The sequence below is a fragment of the Lepisosteus oculatus genome, chromosome 13 (genome assembly GCF_040954835.1).
Source record: "Lepisosteus oculatus isolate fLepOcu1 chromosome 13, fLepOcu1.hap2, whole genome shotgun sequence".
Taxonomy (NCBI): Eukaryota; Metazoa; Chordata; class Actinopteri; order Semionotiformes; family Lepisosteidae; genus Lepisosteus; species Lepisosteus oculatus.
Genome location: NC_090708.1, coordinates 21,786,205 through 21,805,235, shown reverse-complemented (window position 1 = coordinate 21,805,235; position 19,031 = coordinate 21,786,205). Strand labels below are relative to the sequence as shown.

The 19,031-nt window shown below is 38.9% G+C and overlaps 1 protein-coding gene across 5 annotated transcripts in view; it reads right to left on the bottom strand.

Annotated features, from left to right (window-relative positions):
• Positions 1 to 7,451: 7,451 nt before the first annotated feature.
• Positions 7,452 to 19,031, bottom strand: part of frmpd4 (FERM and PDZ domain containing 4) — a 106,689-nt gene continuing 95,109 nt past the window's right edge. For 4 of the 5 annotated variants that reach the window (XM_015361446.2, XM_015361447.2, XM_015361450.2 and 1 more), the window contains 8 exons: positions 18,155 to 18,291; positions 17,212 to 17,338; positions 15,119 to 15,208; positions 14,147 to 14,329; positions 13,906 to 14,044; positions 11,900 to 12,925; positions 10,258 to 11,532; positions 7,452 to 9,558 (listed from right to left, as the gene is read on the bottom strand). In XM_015361446.2, the coding sequence (XP_015216932.2) occupies positions 8,219 to 9,558; positions 10,258 to 11,532; positions 11,900 to 12,925; positions 13,906 to 14,044; positions 14,147 to 14,329; positions 15,119 to 15,208; positions 17,212 to 17,338; positions 18,155 to 18,291 (4,317 nt within the window). In that variant the 3' untranslated portion in view covers positions 7,452 to 8,218. Of the gene's footprint in view, positions 9,564 to 10,257; positions 11,533 to 11,899; positions 12,926 to 13,905; positions 14,045 to 14,146; positions 14,330 to 15,118; positions 15,209 to 17,211; positions 17,339 to 18,154; positions 18,292 to 19,031 lie in introns of all 5 variants that reach the window. The other variant, XM_015361453.2, reaches the window with a different exon arrangement.

Sequence of the window (19,031 nt, the reverse complement as noted above, 5' to 3'; positions counted from 1 at the left end):
TCTTATATACTGTTTTTGAAAAGCGGAAGCCGTCTTAACTAGATTTTTCCACTGCATGAAGTCAGCTGAGCCCTTACGCTTCTAATTTTCTTCAACACTAGACCCTTTGTGAGCTAAGCAGTGTTCATTTGGATTAGAGCATGTCAATGCAAATAACTTTATTTGAAGAAGAAACTGGGTGCTTTATCATGTTCTTCGTTTCAAGAGAAGAAGTATTAACTCACTTGTAATTTATTTTACCTGGCACTTACAGGCATTATACAGAGTACTAACGTGTGTACTTCTGACAGAGGTGGATATGTTTAATATGTGGACTGTACTATATATGAAGGCACATCACAGTTTAGTACTGTAGGGACACAGCTTTGTGACGGTACCTGTTGTACAGTCATTGTGGTGCTATCCTTATGCAAAAGGATTCCAAACATTTCCAACATCAAAAAGTAATTTCAGTTTGGGTAGGTGATTTACATATCACACCATAATCGATGACACATCTTTACTTTATTCTTTACTTATTCATCCATTTTCTAACTGCTTCATCCAATTCAGGGTCATGGGGGAGCCGGAGCCCATCCCATTAAGCAGTGGGCATAGTGCAGGATACACCCTGGACTGTATGACGCACAGACACAAAGAAGCACATGCTCACAATAGGGACAATTCTCTCAGGAACCAATTAAACTACTCTAACTTAACCTATCTACCCCAGTTCCCCTGTGGAAAGAAACTGGAACACCTGGAGGAAATCCATGTAAACACACTGCTAGAGAACATACAAACTCCATGCCGATAGCACCCCAGGTCTGGAACTGAACTCAGGGCCCCAGCAAGGCAAAACAACTACTGTGCCAGGGTGCCGCCCATCTTCATATCTTCACATTTTTCTCTTTCACACTTAGATATGCAACCTTGTACCAAAAGTAAAAAGTGGCAGTTGTGGACAAGTTGTGTTGTCTTCTGATGTGTTACACAATTCATTGACTTGTTACCCCTTTTTATCAGTTTATCATGGGGTTCACTCATGGCTCGATATGCTATAATAGTTTTTAAATAAATTAAATTTTTATACCTGATCAAGGTATATTACTTGTGGCTTATAACTCTTGTTCAGAGGTTTGTTATACTGCAGGAGCAGACTACAACTGGGAGGAATTCAAATACTGTACATCCCTCGGACACCGCCTAGGCCCGTCTCTGTGCCAGGAAAGCTCCAATGGACATCTCAGATCAGGCATGCTGTTGTAAACTGCTCTCAAACCATAGTTTGCCATTTTGATCTTTTACATAATGCAGGGAGCTCCTTTCACATGACAGTAAATTAGCTGGTGCGGTTGATTCAGTCGTCCATGAACTGAGCCAACTACTGTAAGTTCACACAGAACTGAGTTTGTTGTGTGGCACAGTTTGTTGTGATCTGTGTTTTCCATCTTTGGGATTCTACAGAACCTCCATTAACTCACTGGCAGCTTTCTTTGAAGCTGTCTAATTACTGATTGGGCAGTGTTTCACAATGCAGCAGTAGTGACTCAAAACACACAGGCAATATGACCAAGGAGTTCACTGGGAGAAAAGATTGTAGACTGGCCAAGTAAATCTCCAGATCTAAATCCAACTCAGTATGTATTTTACACAAGTGGCTGCAAAAAAACCTTTGGTGACCTTGATTGGTCACAGACTTCATTTATTTAGCCAGCAGCCATATCACCCTGCAACTCCCAACTGGCAACTCACTGAAACTAAGCAGGTGTGAGCCTGGTCAGTACCTGGATGGGAGACCTCCTGGGAAAAACTAAGGTTGCTGCTGGAAGAGGTGTTAGTGGGGCCAGCAGGGGGTGCCCTGCGGTCCATGTGGGTCCTAATGCCCCAGCACACTATGGCTGCTCGTTGCATCATCCAGGTGGATGCTGCACGTTGGTGGTGGAGAGGAGTCCATAGTGTGCCAGAACGCTCACCACACATCAGCTATCAGTGGGGAGGAGAGCAGAGTGATGAAGCCAATTCATGGATGGGGATTATAAGGAGGCCATGATTGATAAGGGCCAATGGGGAAATTTGGCCAGGACGCCGGGGTTATACGCCCTGGGATTTTTAATGACCACAGAGAGTCAGGCCCTCGGTTTTACATCTCATCTGAAGGACAGCACCTGTTTACAGTATAGTGTCCCCGTCGCTATACTGGGGCATTAGGACCCACATAGACCACAGAGGGAGCGCCCCTGCTAACACCTCTTCCAGCAGCAACTTTAGTTTTTCCCAGGAGGTCTCCCATCCAGGTACTGACCAGGCTCACACCTGCTTAGCTTCAGTGGGTTTCCAGTTGTGAGTTGCAGGGTGATATGGCTGCTGGCATATTATTATTTAATTGTTTTAGTACTGTATGGAATATTATATAATATTAGGTTGCTCCATATAAAATAGGATTTTAGTCTGCAAGGGTTCTTTCAGGGTGACCAGATTAAATCAACACAGGCATCCAAATCAGAAAAAGCTTAAAAGCCAAATTCACAGAGTGAGGATACTAATGTGGAAAAAAAAAACACATTGCAATCATGGATTTAATCGCTCAGGCGCCTGGACAAGAGGACAGAAGGAAAGAGACAGAATTTGTTATTTACTTTATTTTTTACAAGTTTTTTTAAAATCTTGATATACAGTACTGTGGGACAAATTCATTATATCAGTCTGTCTGGTTATCTACCTTCATTTTAAGAGTAATTTGCTCAATAAGAGCATTTTAAGAAGCAGTCTTGTTCATATGCAGTGTTTACCTGTCAGGTAATTGAAAGCAAGGAGTACTGATAATATTCAGATAACATCCTCAATACCATTCCGGGTCACCCACAGCTCCTTTGCATTACTGTTTTCTCTCATTCACTTGCATCTCCAACATTATCTCCATGGATATTTAAACATCTCAGCTTCACTCACATTCAAAGCTCTTGAGCCTCCTTGCTGCTCTGCCCTTAACCTCTCTGAGCCTTTCCAGTTTCTTCTGCTGGGTGCCTCATGTTATCTTCCTCAGCATATTCAAGCTTTCCTGTTCCTTCTTCTCATCCATTGTCTTCTGACATTCGGGCTGCACCTTCTCTGACTGCCTTGTTGTACCTCCTCCCATCTTACCACTTCAGACTAAACCTGCAGCCATTATTTCTGGCACTGCACAATGCAATGTCATTCCCCACTGAGGATGAGATCAGAAGTTTGTTATCCTTTTTACCCCATCATCAGTTAACTGTTCTAGCCAAATGCTTCTTGTCATTTTCTGTAATAGTTGGATCTTCAACCTGTTTTGCATCACTCATTTCATTACATGGATGTGCTATTCTACAGTTTCAAACCACTCTCCTACTGTCTCTTGGCCTTCAAAGTTACAGTATGTTTTTAATGCAGGTGTACAGTATGAACACCTGCTGGTTGCCTCAAGCTTAATTGATTCTCATACTTCCAGTCCTAAATTTACCTGCTTTTATGACTTGTGACCCCGGATCTGTGTTTTTTTAAGTATTCCATCTATTTGCTTTGGAGTCGTATTCTGTTAGATTGACATGATTATTTCATTAGAGGATTTTCAATACTTCAAACACATCCCATCATAACCAATTTTGCCCATGTGTAAAGATATTTAGTTAATTTAACTCACCTAGAATACTATTTTGATACTATTTCAGGGATGTCCATCATGTTCATTTCAGGAAAGTATTTTCTGCTTTCATACAGTAACAATCAAAGTTAAACTAAGTATAATAGTTTACTGCTTGCTTTGACTGTATAAAAAATGTAGGTGAAGCATTAACAACAAAACATGAAGGTTGTTTCCACCAGTTATTTGATATTTATAGTGCACTTTTTCCTGCTACCTGAAGATAGTATTTTTCAGTTGTCAACCATTGAATTTCATTAGCCAAGTGACAGCAAGGCCTCAGCAGTGTCCAACCAATTTATATTCCTCTTACTGCTATAGTTCTCACAACTCTCCTCTATTTTGCAACATCTGCAGTTAGACATTTTTCCCCTTATCAGAACGCTGTTTTCTGCATATGTTTCATATGTTTAAGTTAGATTTTTACAGCTTTCAACTAGAAATTGTGTTGAATTTAATCCTAGGCTGCTGAGAAGGTAAGTACCATATTTCTCCAACCCTTGCTTTTGCAGGACATGACAAATGCTGGTATACATTCCACCCCATTCCTTACACATTCCAGCACTGCCCCTGTGCCCCATTATCTTCCTGCATGGGCATTGGTCTTTCCTGGTCTTTTGGACCCTCTGTGTGAACCTTAGTTGTCATACACTGGTCCCATCTTTGTGAAGTTCTCTTCCTTCTGTTGGTCTTTCCCTGGATCTGCTCACCTACTAGATCTTCTCAGTAACTCTTCACTCCCAGTCTTCATTAATCATCCAGGCACTGGAGCTATTAAACGCGTGTTGTCCAATTCTCAGTCTTCACATTATTCAAGTAAATAACTCTTCACCAAGCACCAGAGCTTTGCTGTCTTTCCCAGCTGATCCTGTTTGGTCACAGACGTTGCTTTGAAGCACACAGCAGTGGCCAAGTTGGCCATTTCCACCCATCTATTTCCTGTTGTCAATGCACAGTGGGTACTTGGGACTTGTACCCATGTACCCGTGTCATCTTGTCTCCTCACTGTAAGTGCTTGGGAGACAACTGGGGGGACACCTTGCCAGGCATTGCCCCCCTGCTCTAGGTGCTCATACCTTCAATCAGCCCTGGATCTGCTGGCCAACCCTGTTCCTCAGCAGGGTGCATATCCCTATTGGGCTGGGCAAACCAACAAACAGCAGCCGTGACACCCCTCAGCCCAGCCTAAGCTTGTACTTTTTCTCACATTTCTTAGGCTTCTAACCAAACCTGTGAGTGAAGGCGATGTAATGGATTCCTCAGGGCCACTGTTTTCTTTGGCCATTCTGTGTTCCACTTCTCACCATATCACACAAAGCAATCTAACACCGCCTTAATAATAATCATCATCATCATTTTTAGGTGACACACCTTATCTGGAAAATAAAAAAACTGCAGGGAATTATGATCAAATTAAATATTACCAGGAAAATACTCAACTGCATGTTTTGAAGAAATTAACCTAACATTGGAGATCTGTAGCCATCTTCAGGTTTTGTATTTCAGTTTAATAGATGTAGCCCTGTGTACCTTGGAACTGAATGGTTTAAAGCATATTTCTGTACTGTTTTTGTTGTTTGTTAGGCTTCTTTCAGGTTTATTCCTGTTTGCCTTGTCTGCAGAAAGGATTATTTTTAGGCCCCACTTCATGACTTTAAGATGTGATTGATGTCAAAATTCAGACTGGCAGCCTTGTAAGGGAACAATAATTACAAAAAGAAGCTGGATTGTACAGGGCAGGAATGTGGAATCATTCAATGCTGTTTTTGCTGTATTATCCCATATTTGCCCTAGAGGAAAAAAGGCAAAGCAACATGATTTGTTCTTAAAAACCACTCTGGGAACACAGAGACTTTAATGCTATATACCAACGTGCTTAAATAAACATCCAGTGGAACAGAATGTTTTCTTCCTTTGTTCTTATTGTCCGGTAGATATGCATTGAAGATAATTATTTAATAGTTAAAGTGAGTAAACATGTGCTTCATTTTTTTTCTCCTTCAGTATTGTTATTCTTCACCCACCACACACCCACACAAATACTTATCTAAACACAATTTGGTCATTATACAGCCTAGATTTAATATTCCAACGCGTTGTGCCTTTGCTTAAAGATTTTTGTATAAACTAATGAAAATGACTTTTTTCACATGAATCTCCCCAAAGATCAAGGAAAGATTCATGAAAGCACCTGAAGATGATTATTATTAAACAACCTATTATTAATTATTTTTTGGTAAAAATTTGCACCCAACAAATTTATTGTATTACTAATGATACAAAACTGTTATTTGTAAACAACAATGATCATATATTGGAATATCCCTACATGCACTCCAGCAGCCATATCACCCTACAACTCACAACTTGCAACTCACTGAAACTAAGCAGGTGTGAGCCTGGTCAGTACCTGGATGGGAGACCTCCTGTGAAAAACTAAGGTTGCTGCTGGAAGAGGTGTTAGTGGGGCCAGCAGGGGGCGCTCACCCTGCAGTCTATGTGGGTCCTAATTCCCCAGTATAGCGACGGGGACACTATACTGTAAACAGGCGCCGTCCTTTGGATAAGATGTAAAACTGAGGTCCTGACTCGCTGTGGTCATTAAAAATCCCAGGGTGTTTCTCGAAAAGTCTGGTTAACCCCGGTGTCCTGGCCAAATTTCCCATTGACCTAATAATCCCCATCTATGAACTGGCTTCATTACTCTGCTCTCCTCCCCACTGATAACACTGGTGTGTGGTGAGTGTTCTGGCGCACTATGGCTGCCGTCGCATCATCCAGATGGATGCTGCACATTGGTGGTGGTGGAGGGGAGTCCCCTAATGGGGTTAATTACCTGTAAAGCGTAGGACACTCTACTTTGAGTAGAGTGTCCAGAAAAGCACTATATAAGTGCAAGCAATTATTATTATTACTTACATTTTAAATGAATATGCTGTATGTGCATAGTTTTTTTGGCGTGTAAATTTCCCACATTTACATGAAACACTCTTTTGCAATTGTATCAAGTCTAGTCATTTTGCTTGCATCAGCGTTATATTCTGTAATGAAATCTTCTTGTGCGCAAGCACACACCCAGATAATACTGTTATGTTGTCAGCTTAAGCACCCATTTGCCTATGAGCAAGGGGAAATTTCAGAATGAATTTTGGAGGCAGACTCTATTGTAATAATGTTCCTTTCTGTGAAAATACTGTATATGTATATATAATTTATGACTGAAAAACTACATTGTAAACCCTTGTATAAAGTATTGATTACAATATCAAAAATATTTTTATTTAATTATTTCAAAAATGTCTACATTTGTTGTGTAAAGTCTCATGACTGCAGATATACAAATTACATACAGTATGTGTTATATTTATGTACAGTATGTGTATGTTATAATGGATACCACAGAAAGTCATAAAGTATTAATACCTTGCAATCTTTTCATGAAATTTGTGTGACTAAAAATTGATGCATAATGTCTGTATTACCAATACAACCTGTCTCTGGAACTGGAGCTACTGAATAGAGCTGTAGCTGGTTATACTGTATTAGAGGAAGACACCCTTCTGTCCTTAAATAATTACTGGAATTTCAGTGTTGAAAAGCTTTTGAATTTCAGTAAGAAAATGAAATTTGCAGACCAATTTTTAATAGCAGAATAAATAAATATCATGGTTATTTGAATCATTTTAGTTTTCTATCAAGTCTTTCAGAATCAACAGTCATGAACCTGAGTTGCGATCTACATTTTCTATTTTCTAATCATAAACTCTGTTGGAAGATTTCTTCAACAAAAGACAAATGAACCACAGACTGCAATTTTTAAGTATTTTAATGTGTTTAAATAATGGTGAAAAACATGGTCTGTAAAAGGTACAGGAATTTTGGGGCACTTTTATGTGTGGGCTTTGGGTGTAAATTAGTAAACTTGGGATTTCGTTTGTTGCTCTGGTTAATGGTATAATTGAGGTAACCAGCAATAGAAAAAAAACATTAGGAAAAAATGTAGTGTCTCTTTCTAATTAAGTTGTTAAGTCTTAAATTAACTAGTTTTTTGAACATTGGGAAAAAGAAACAATATTAAAAACAACTTTATAATGAATAAAATGTTTATTATATATTTCTAATAATTTATTATAGTCCAAGTTTGAGTGCCATATTTATATATATATAATATTTATATAATTTTCATTTGGTTAAAAATCATGATTTAAAACCTTGAATAAATGGAAAATGTACAATGCGCAGCAATATTATATGCTTAAATAGTGCAGTACCATCTGCTAGGTAAATCCTATTAGATTTTTTATTTTGTTTTTGACATTGCAGGTAATAGAATTGTAATGTAGAAGCGATAAACAAGACAATTTTTCACCTTCTTCCGATTTCAGTTTGCGCTCTGAAGGGAGCAATGCCCTCATCATATATCCAAATTTCTATAGTGTTGTACATAATCTCTTATTTTTTACATATAAAACAAACTGTACAGAGGGTAAAGTTTGTTACATCAGTTCACACAGTGGGGATCCCACATTTCTATGTATGGCTTTGCAAAAGTACATTAGAAGAGAAGGATAGTACTCATTTGTTAAGAAGTGTTTTAAGTGACCGTGTTAGTGTGCTTACAATAGCGGACATGGAAGTCGAATGTCGTACTAATGCTTTCACGCTGCTGTCACTAGGAGGGGTGCTTGACACTGCCTCCGCTGCTTTTAGTAGACAAATATAGTTCATGACGACTTCATCTATTTTAGATACGACTTCCCGTTGTTGAGTCTCTGCACTCATTCCTTTCACTAAACACATGCAGGCTTCTGTTAGGGAACAGAGCACTTGGAAACTAGATGTCATTGCCAAAAGCATTTCTTCTGCACTTTTGTCTGCTGTTGCTATTTTCCTGCAGGCACTCCCAAGCTCCTTGGACTCGATGGACAGCAGTTGCTTGTACTGGGAAAGCACGTTTTCATGGACCTCGGGCTGCATGTTCTCTCTCTTACCCACGCTTGAACGTACTAAAGCAATCAATTCGCTTGCATCCCTTTGTGCAGCTGAAAACCCAGTTGGGAAAGAATATACCTTATCTTTCAGAGTATTAATCCTGGCAATTCGAGCACTAAAGTCCATGTCATTCAGATTAGCGACCATATTTAGCCTTTCTGAGGTAAGATTCATGGTGGAAGCATTCAGGGCAGCGGCATTTGGCAGGTCCAGTGTTTCTCCTTTGATGTCAGTAGGAGACAAAAGTCCCGTTGACCCCTGCGACTCTGTAGGCAACTGTGAAGTGTAAAGTCTTGAGAGCTTATCTCCGTCTTCTTCTTCCTCCTCAGCATTGTTTCCTTTTTTGAGGAAACAGTAGCTGAAGGGACCTCGGCACTTCCAGGTGCTTGTGTCCAGTTTTGGCAAAGTCCTGAACTGCTTTGAGTCCTTGGGCACTGGAAGCACAACTGAAGCCCTCCTGCTCTCCTTGTTGCCACTCGCAGTGGGCCAGCTGGTGGAGTGTGTGGCGACAGAGCCCTGAGAATAGCTTTTGGACAGCTTCTTACCTGCAGGCTGGTCAGCTCTTTTTTGTGAATTGGACTCGGGAGATTCAGGAGATTGCAAGCACTTGCCACCTATTGTGGCCTTGGTTTTTTCAAAGAGCGTTTCAATGCTCCCAGTTCGTGCAGTCACACTGCTACTGCTTCTCCTCAGCATTTTACTTTTTTGGGGATACTTGATGTTCCCTGAACTAAGATCACAGGGTCTTGAGTTTAAGGGTGCTGCTTTGACATGGTTTTGTTTAGGGATGTGAGTGGTCTCCTGGTTTGGCACATTAGAATCTGTGCAAATATTTGATGGCAGTGGAATGGCGTTGGCTTTGACCTGTTTAGAATAAGCTGGAGTCATGCCTCCTCTTCTTGCCTTCTCGAGCTCTGTGCAAGCTACACTAGGGGTAGTAGAAAAACAGAGAGAATCATTAAGCATCTCCCTGACAACATGCTTGGTTCTACAATCAGCCTTGAACTGTTCATCGTCATCAGCAGGCTGATTGTCATGAACCCTTCCAGAGGGCCTGACGCCACTTCCATGTGAACTCCTCTTACACAGATAGAAAAACTGTTCTGAATCAATAGTCTGCTCTAATTTGCCTTCAAGGCTGGAAAATGAGCTTCTCCTTTCTTTTACACGTTTTACTTCAAGACTGTTTACGGATTTCTGTGCATGCAAATCAGGGCTTGTCTTCAATTTACTTGGTAAGGTAGTAGAGAGGAAATGTTTAGGACCCTTGCTGTCATCTGAGGCAGCTGGATCAGGCTGGGCTACTCTTTGACTTTCAAGGTGTGTGACTGAGGATGGCATGCAGGGAGATCTTGAAATGGTGTTACTTTTACTTCTAACAAGTTCTAGACATATTGGATCATTACTCGCATGCTTCTTACCATCTTTTCTGCCCTTGTTACTCCTCCAGCTTCCCCCTAAGCCTGAACCTTGTAATTTTCCACCCCGATGCATCTGAGATATAGTTATATAATTTAGCAACTGTCTATAAGCATCACTGTAATTCCCTCCTTTTGAACTATTTTTACCAGATCCCTGATTCACATAAAAATCGGCAAAAATATTATTCCTTTTTGCTGTACCTGTGGTTTCTTTAATCTTGGGCATCCGATGACACCCGTCTCGTAAGGTACCAAAAATTGGTTCAGAACCAGATGCTGCATGCAAATTAGACAGTGTCTTCCTGTGGAATGTCCCTTCGCCTTGATGGAGGTCCTTGCTCTGAGGCCCGTGGCTCGGAGTTGAATGGATTTTTTCCTCAGCTGCCACATAACCTAGACTTTTCAGGGAAGAGTCTGTAAGCATGTGCTTGTTCTCAGAGGTGCAAAGAGGGGAATCCAGAGGGGTTGCAGAGCTGCTGCTCCCGGTGCTGCAACCCGCATCAAGGGATGAACATTGTGAGCTCTGGAGTGAATAATGACCTTCACTTTGCAGAGAGGACATCCTTTTTGCCAAGTGGTATTCACAAAGGCGGGAGACATTCTGCTCTGGCGGCGGGTGCTTCAGCTGCTGCTCATCTGCGGAGAAGTTTGTTTGTTCAGAATCGTTAGGCTCTTTGGCTGAGGAGATGTAGGTGGCATCTGATTGAAAGCTTTCTTCGCGCCCCAACCCTGATGTACTGTGGTCATCTCCGTCTGGTTCAGCTGCCTTTCCCTCAAATTCAGTCCGACAAGCATTAGAGCCTTTCATCAGGTTTTTGCCAGCAGTTACCCCAGGGATATGTTTTTCTCCCAGCTTATTTTCAGAAACATGGTGCCACCTTTGACTTTTTTCACGAAATGATGTTCGCTCGAGATCATAGTGGCTCAGACGCTGAGCTTCTCTGGTGGTGAAAGTATTGTATTTTGCAACCAAGTTTGGTTCTTCATTAATAGAATCTGCCTTCTTTGCCTGCTGTCTTTTAATGGTAGTATTAGTTTCAAATTGTATTCTGGCATCAGTGTCTGCTTGTTTAACTTTTCTCTTGTTCGTACAGGAATACACAAGTGTCCCCATGTGCACTTTACTGAAGTAATCTGTGACTGATTTGGTTTCCATTGTCTCTGGCTCCATTTCAATGTCATCTGAATGAAGGATCTGTTTGGAAGGCACAGCTTTGGTCTGCGGGTCTGCTTCCTGATGACTCTGTAGTGCTGTCTTTGCAGTTGAGTCACCTTCACAAGGAGAGATGGGGAATTCAGTTTTCTCTTCCACAAGTGTCTGGTACCCTTCAGCAGTAGCAACGAACAGACGCATGGAGTTTTCGGAGAGCTTCTGTGCTGCGGCCAGCTCGGAGTTTTCAGTCATTTCAGAAGAGTTTGTTTCATTTCCAGAATCTGAAGATGACTCGGGACTATAGGCCCGTGATATTGCTACACCTGTATGTCACAGAAAGATAAACAGCTAATTAATGAATACATCCGAGGCACTTTTGTATACACTTTTAAATAAGAAAAGTTTTATTTAAACAAAAAATAATGGGAAGACTGATTTGAAATGCACTATTTGACATAAAAATCAAACAAATGATTAAACAAAGACACACACAATGGAATGGTAGAGTCTAAATCATCAAAACAACATCAAAATGTAAAAAAAAAATGTTACAAATGTATGAAGCAATGACAAACGAAAAAAAACAAAAAAAAACAGTGAAGAATTTGGTTTTGTATCCAAAACTAAACAGCTGTGAATATGTTAAACATTAATGCTATCAATGAATAAATGTTACAATTGTGTAAGAACCTGAACTATCGTCTGACTGTGGAACATTCTGGTCTTCCGATGCAGCCAAGGCCTCCAGTGCTTGTAAAGTAGAAACGACAGCATCATCCAGAGCTTTCTCAGTGCTGCTTTCCGTCTGTGTGGGGACAGCATCAATCAGTGACACAGGAATGTCATCAGTGTTGCTTTGGCCTTTATCGTCTGTGCTTCTCTGTAACTCTTCTTCGTCAGAGCTGTCCCTGAAACCTGGCGGAGGTGCAGCGATGGCTAGATTGAGGGAGTGGAGGAGAAAGTCATTATCTTCATCATCATCACCCTCTGGTGGGGGCAGCGAGGTCAGGTCAATAATGTCATCGCTAGAGCCCGAAAGCTTAAGGAGCATAGTCTTATCCATTTCTCCAACCACAATGTCCTCCTCACAGCTTGCGTCATCTTCATCCTCTGCATCATCCGTGTTTTCTGCGTAGCAGATATCGCGCAGAAGGGGCTCCTCAATGCCTTCTGTGTTTCCAAATATTTTAGCTTCATTAATGTTTGCGTAAACTGCATGGGGAGCATATTGAAATGCCTCAGCATCTGCGGATGCATCCATGCTTTTAAAGTCATCATCGTTTTGCAGAAACATCGATCTTTCATCTAACATTTCTGGGCTTTCATCCATGAGTCTTTCATATCCCAGGTTTTGGGGGTTTATGCTTTCTAAATTATGATCTCCAAATATAAAGGACACCTTGGCGCTTCTTGGAGAGTCCTGCGCTTTATTTCCTGGCACAGATAGAAATGATTGTGCGTGTTTGCTTTCACTCCCAATTTCGATGCCTTCCCCAGGAATGTCCACTGTTTTTGGACTGTATCCACAGTTCAGAACCTCAGTGATATAAATGGGAGTGACATCTTTTTCGTGTTCTACACTCTCTGTGTATTCAGAGTCTTTGTCCTTTGTGTCTTTAATACATATTTGAACATTGGGGTCTTCTCCTGTGGTAAAGGACGTGCTGTAAGTCCATTCAGCAGCGTGGAAGTTAAACTTCCCCTTGTGATCCTGGCCTGTAACAGAAATGGAAATGACAAGGTTCATTAGGTTTTTATGTGGAAATGATCAAAGCACTAAGTTTTCCTTTATTTTCCATTCTATTATGTTTAATTAAGGTGGTTTGAATTGATGGGAGAAATATTTTCAATAGAAAAAGCACTTTTACCTCATTTCCCAGTGTATTGCACTGTGAATATACAGTATGTATTTTCACCATAAAAGATCATAATCTTACAACAATGTAATAATCAAAATGTAATTACATTACATATTCCATAGAACTTTTTATTTGATTTTTTTCATTTTTTTCACAGCTTACGTGATTTAATGCATAGCCCTTAACAGTCACATAATGTATGTGTAAAGCTACAATATATATCAAGCATAACACAATGGGCTCAAATAATACATTCACACTGCTCACTTGTGATCAGTGATATACGGCAGCATACAGTATATGTTATTCAAATACACTGATTATTGTGTAAAATCACAATTAATTATTACAATTAATGATACTGTACAGCGTGTTATTTGTCAGTACAAATGAGGATTTGTTCTTAATTGACTTATCTGGTTAAGAATGGCAGGGTCTATTTTTATTATTTATTTCCTTAGTAGCTGCACTTAACAAAAGGCCTTATATAAAGTTAGTTGGAATATAATATATAATTGTGTAACTAAAATGTATAACGGAAGACTGTGGAGGCTCAGCAGGACACAAATGCTGGTAAAGGTGGTCCACAGTACACAATTTTCACCATGCAGTCATTCGAATAGAGTGGCTAACTTTCTAAATGGCTGTATTTGAATGTGTAGAATCAGTGTTATGCTAACAATGCTGGAAACTTGCCTGAGGGAATCTATAACCGTCTTGTGCTTGATGGAATGAAGTGGAGTTTGGGAACAAGCAGATGATGTTACATAACTGGTGTGATGAAAAGATATCACGCCCAGCTGACACCACATTCTAGTTCGGAGTCTTTGCACACACCTGCTTCCACTGCACCTGCATTCTTGCTGCTTGCCATGTTAAAGATGGAGCGTCTTGAGTCAACCAGCAGCCTATAGTACCCAGCTGTCAAACACGCAAGATTCATGGCATTACTGGATTCCATGAGAAGGGTGATAGGCTGCAAAAGTCCCAGAAATAGTAAAGGAGCATTAGCACATCACATGCTGATCAAAGCACAGAAATAAACAAGGATGAACAGAAAGATCATAAAACACATTACCTTCACATCCAACACGTGAAGCTCAACTCGGACATTTGTTTCATCTTCTGTGAACATTTCTATTTTGTTAACATGGCTGAAATCTGCCAAGAGGGCTACCAGGTTGGTTTTGGTGTTGATCACGTGACTTATTCCATATCTAGGGCCCACGAGCAAAGTCACTTCTGTGTGTTTTTCACCTTGCTGTTGTAACAAAATGAAGAGAAAAAAACAGTAAAATTTGTCAGCATTAATGTGATTATGTTTTCCAGAAAACACTCTACAGGAGATGTTGTTTATTATACATTGTGTAATGAGGTTTTAAAAATTCACGTTTTTTTATGTCTGAAGAATCCTATTGGACATTGCTGTTCATAGAAACAAGAACAGGATAATCTAAAGTTTTTCGAAAAATCGATTAACATAAAGAAAAGACTGAGAAACCTTAGAATGAGAAAGTCTCCTTTGTGTTTTTTGTTTAAACGTATTTAAAACACATTCATACACCTTTTCCTACTTTAGAACCAATATGCAGCCTTAGGTAATATGTGCTGATTATTATTATTATCATTATTATTATTATTATTATTATTTTCTCACAATGGGCTGGTTTACACACAATAATCCCACAAAATGCTGGTATGATGAATAGACTACTATGGAGTTCTGCTGTTTTGACCTGAAAAGCTGTTTATCTGTACTGCTGGACATCATGGACATCTACAAGATATTTTCTTAGGCAGTTTCAGTTGTGTGTGTACTAAGAGAACGTTTAGTTTCCCAACGGAATGTCTGCTACCTGATAAAAGAGAGTCGTGAGCGATTGCAGCTATCAGCCAGCTACTCAGCAAGGCCAAGGATAGTTATGAGAACAGAGCCCGTTGTCCTTTTCTCAGAGCACAAAATTCCTAACCCTTTGGATTTCCTTATATACGATAGTAGTTATAGTTTTGACTTTTGTGAAAGTGTAAGGAAAAAGGAAATAGTAAATACCACTAGTGTTGATTTGAACACCCTTCCTCCATACAAGCGTAAATCGCTCAAATACTTCAGGTAATGGACCTTTGCTTGCAGAGCAGATAACTGAAAATAATAATAGAATGATTAAAAAAGTCAACCAGAAAGAGGGGAAAAAAATCAACCGCAAAAGGGAAAGGGCATAAAAAAGGACATTCTTCATCTTAAATTACAGGAGATATGCTGAGTACAATAATTCCCATGCAATTCAAAGGCAGGTATTAATAATCAAAGAAACGTTCTATAGTATGAATGTACTGTATATACTGTAGGGGTGCTAAGTATCTTTACATGCAACAGCTGTAAAGCGTCAATGTTTCTGATTGAACAGCAATACATGTACAATATACAGTATACTGTACAGTATGAGTAGTAATTGCTTATGTAAAGTCAAGGTTTTATCATAAGAAGCTGGAAGGCAGCTCACTGAAAAGACATAACTCAGGTTCTCCTATCTTTTATTTGACCAATAAAAGAGCTTACATCAGCTCATTATTATTTAAATAATTTTTTTAAGTACATTTTAAAAGTTTTGGAACCAGATGCTAAATTTCTCTTAGCGCCTCATACTGTTGTGGCTCAGTAACTACAGTATATCCTTTTGTTCTTTTAAAATAAACCAATAAAATCCTGACACTCAGGACTACTTATTGCATTAATTTGCATTTCTCTCAAGTGCAATACAAATCAAACCCTTAACAACCGTTCCTTTTGGGATTAGTTTTAAGGCACAGCTTTAAACTTCAGAAAGGAGACTGGAGAAGGCAACTCACAACTCAAAACTGACAGAATAATCAGTTTTCACCTTGGAATTTGGTTAAAAAAAATGACAGCAAATATCTACCCACACACTTCCAGTCAGTCAGCTTCAACAGGGCCTGGTGGTGGACCTGTTTACAAAACTGTCACCATACTGATCAACAATACTGACGTTTCTGAGTACTGTTGGCTTGACTGTCACAATATTAAATGTGACCTTCACCTAAGAAAATAATTTCTTGAGTAGAAGTGAGGAAAGGGCTGCAGTCTTCCAATTAGTGATATCATCAACAGTGCGTGTGCATTGCCGCCTTGCAAATGATAAAGAGTAACTCCACACGGTAGATACTGTAGATATGTCCTATGATCGTTTCATTATGAAAAATGCAGTAATGCAGTAAGAACACATATGCCGTATACCAAAGTTTTCTTTTGTTAAGGGTTGAAAATGTTGGCAATTCTGTTTTTCTGTTTGTGTGTGTTTTGCTTTTCTTTTATACTTCTTGCACTAGACTTTTAAAATGACATTACTGTATATCACAAAACGATGCTGTTTAAACAACACTTAACCTCTCTGACTGCTGCCAAGATAGGGAGATTTCCTGTGCTGTTTATTTGAGTAGAGCTAATGTTTTGCATGAACTATGGTACAGTAATTTGTTTAAATTAGCTAGCTGGAGAAAAAACATTACATCCCAAACATACTCTCAATACCTTTTCAAGCTTTTAAATCAAGAGAAGCCATTTTCAATGTACTACTTTTAATGAACTACGAAAACAAAGAACAGACCTGTTTGCTTATTTTACAGACAGTCTAAATACAGGCACAGTATTTGACATCTAGATAATAACAACGTCAATCAAAATAAATTGCTTATCATTCCTGTGAAGATGCAATTTGGCAAACACAGACTTATTTTAACAGTGGTATTTTTAAGATGACAAATCTTACGTGTGTTTTGTTATTGTTTAGGTGATGTAATTAGTGCAGCGACCACTGCTCTTCATAATTAACATCAATGATCTGGTTTAGTTAGAAAATCAGTCAAGTTTGCAGATGGCACTAAATTATAAGGATAAGCAAACACTGAAGAATCAGTTTAAGGATTAAAAAAAAAATAACATAAAATTAAAGACTGGGCAAACGCCTGGCAGATTATGTTTAATGTACTGTAGACAAGTGCAAGGTTCTTCATGCAGATAGTAAAAACATAAACTATAAATAGATCTGGTTGTACTGCCTTAATAAGGGCAATATTTTTCATGTTAATCTTGCAGTATGGATTGTACATAGAACAGAAGATAAATACCTTCTTGCCTGGAGGAACTAAATTTTGATTCGTTTTCAGAATGTGGGTGAGTGCTTTTTTTATGTTCTTCTCCTTCATACTGGATAAGACTGCTGGAGGGAGGAAATTGGCCCATCCCCACTCTTTCCTGTGGGTGAAGAACACTGGTGTTATACAAGAGTGGCACTTTTAAAATGGGTTTGAAAGCACAAAAAGAAATTGATGAAAGGCCCTACGCATTGTTTATATGAGATTTTTCAGACGACAGAGATTAAACTTAAATGTTAATGAGTGCATACACATTAACTGTAGGCCAGTAATCTTTCTGCAGGGTTTGTTGTCCTTACATTATTGGTGAGCAATCCATCAAACATTAGAAACATATCATTTATTAAATTAATGAATATCTAAATATGAAAAAATCCCTGTTATACCACAGACCCAAATTATATAACTGCGAGAAAAGTAGATGCCGTTAAGTATAATTGGATTAATTAATTAGCACATATTTTAGTAGTTTTGCATCTCTTTTGGCCTTCCTAGAGTACACCCTTCATCTCAGGTGTAAAGGTGGGTGTTGGGGGGGATTATGCAGTCAAATTTACATTAATACAAAATATATAATAAAAGGAAGAAAGATTTTAGAAGCCAAAATTAAGTAATATTAGAAATAAATATAGTATTTAGTTTGAGGGGAGGGTAGCCACAAATTATAGGAATATTAGCCTTTTGTTTTAACTAGATATTTATTCCCATATATACAGTATAGTTTTGTGAATATGTCCAAGATGACTAAAATGAATGCTACTGTATGTAAGTGATTCAGGTCTATTCTGAAAACTTTTGTAAAGCCCGTAAAGCACTTCTCAGAGATAAAATTGCATAACTACAGTTTCCACAGGGCAGAAACAATGAAAACAGCCATTTTACAGGTATAACCACAGTTGAAGGGCTGAACACTCACTCAATGTACTTGAGGGAGACCTTCTGCGTCTGCTTGGTGGTGATTGTTAAAATGTACATCTGTAGAGCGGCAAGCCTTAATGCAGTGTCATACTTCAGCTCCGAGCCAAATCTCTCCTGTACCACATCATTACAGCTCTGCCAAAAAGATAAAAATCATAGGAATAAGAAGAGAATTCCCTTGCCAACCAAAGTTGGTTATTTCAGTGTGGTCCAGATTATAGTTATACTGTATTATTGTGACAACAGGAAACAGAAATTACAAGGAGGCATGAAAAAATGAACAGCACAAAAGAAGTAATCTACTGTATAGTATATGACAATTTTGGTGTAGTTCAGCTTCGTACGTCTTTGAACAAAAAAATTAATAGTATGGTTATTTGAACTCATTTTTTAGAGTGATTCAAGGTGTAAGTGTGTGGCCAACATTTACGATCAGGTGAGGCTGGTTGCTGGTTTCAGCTTTTGCATATTTTTTAAAATATTGAACTTCTGTTGTTTGATTAAGCATGAACAACATTAAAAGACAAAACACAAACCCAAAATCATGGGGTGCTGATTTAACAAAACAATACTAAATGTGAGGCATCTTCAAGGGATGTTCAGCACTTAAAGAACAAAATCCTAAGATATCTTGTAGGAGAAAATTAATTCTATATACAGTATATTAAAATTTATAAAAAGGTCTGAAAATTCCCTCAAAAACACTCCATGTACTGTACCATGCTTTTTTAGCAATTAAATTGTATGGTGCTACAGACAGATAACTTAATAGTTTTGAAAGTAATTTCAAATTCTGCAATGTTTTAGTACCATTACTTCAAACTACTTTTTTGTTGAGATAATTTTAGAAAAGGACAATTTGGGTTGCAAAGGTT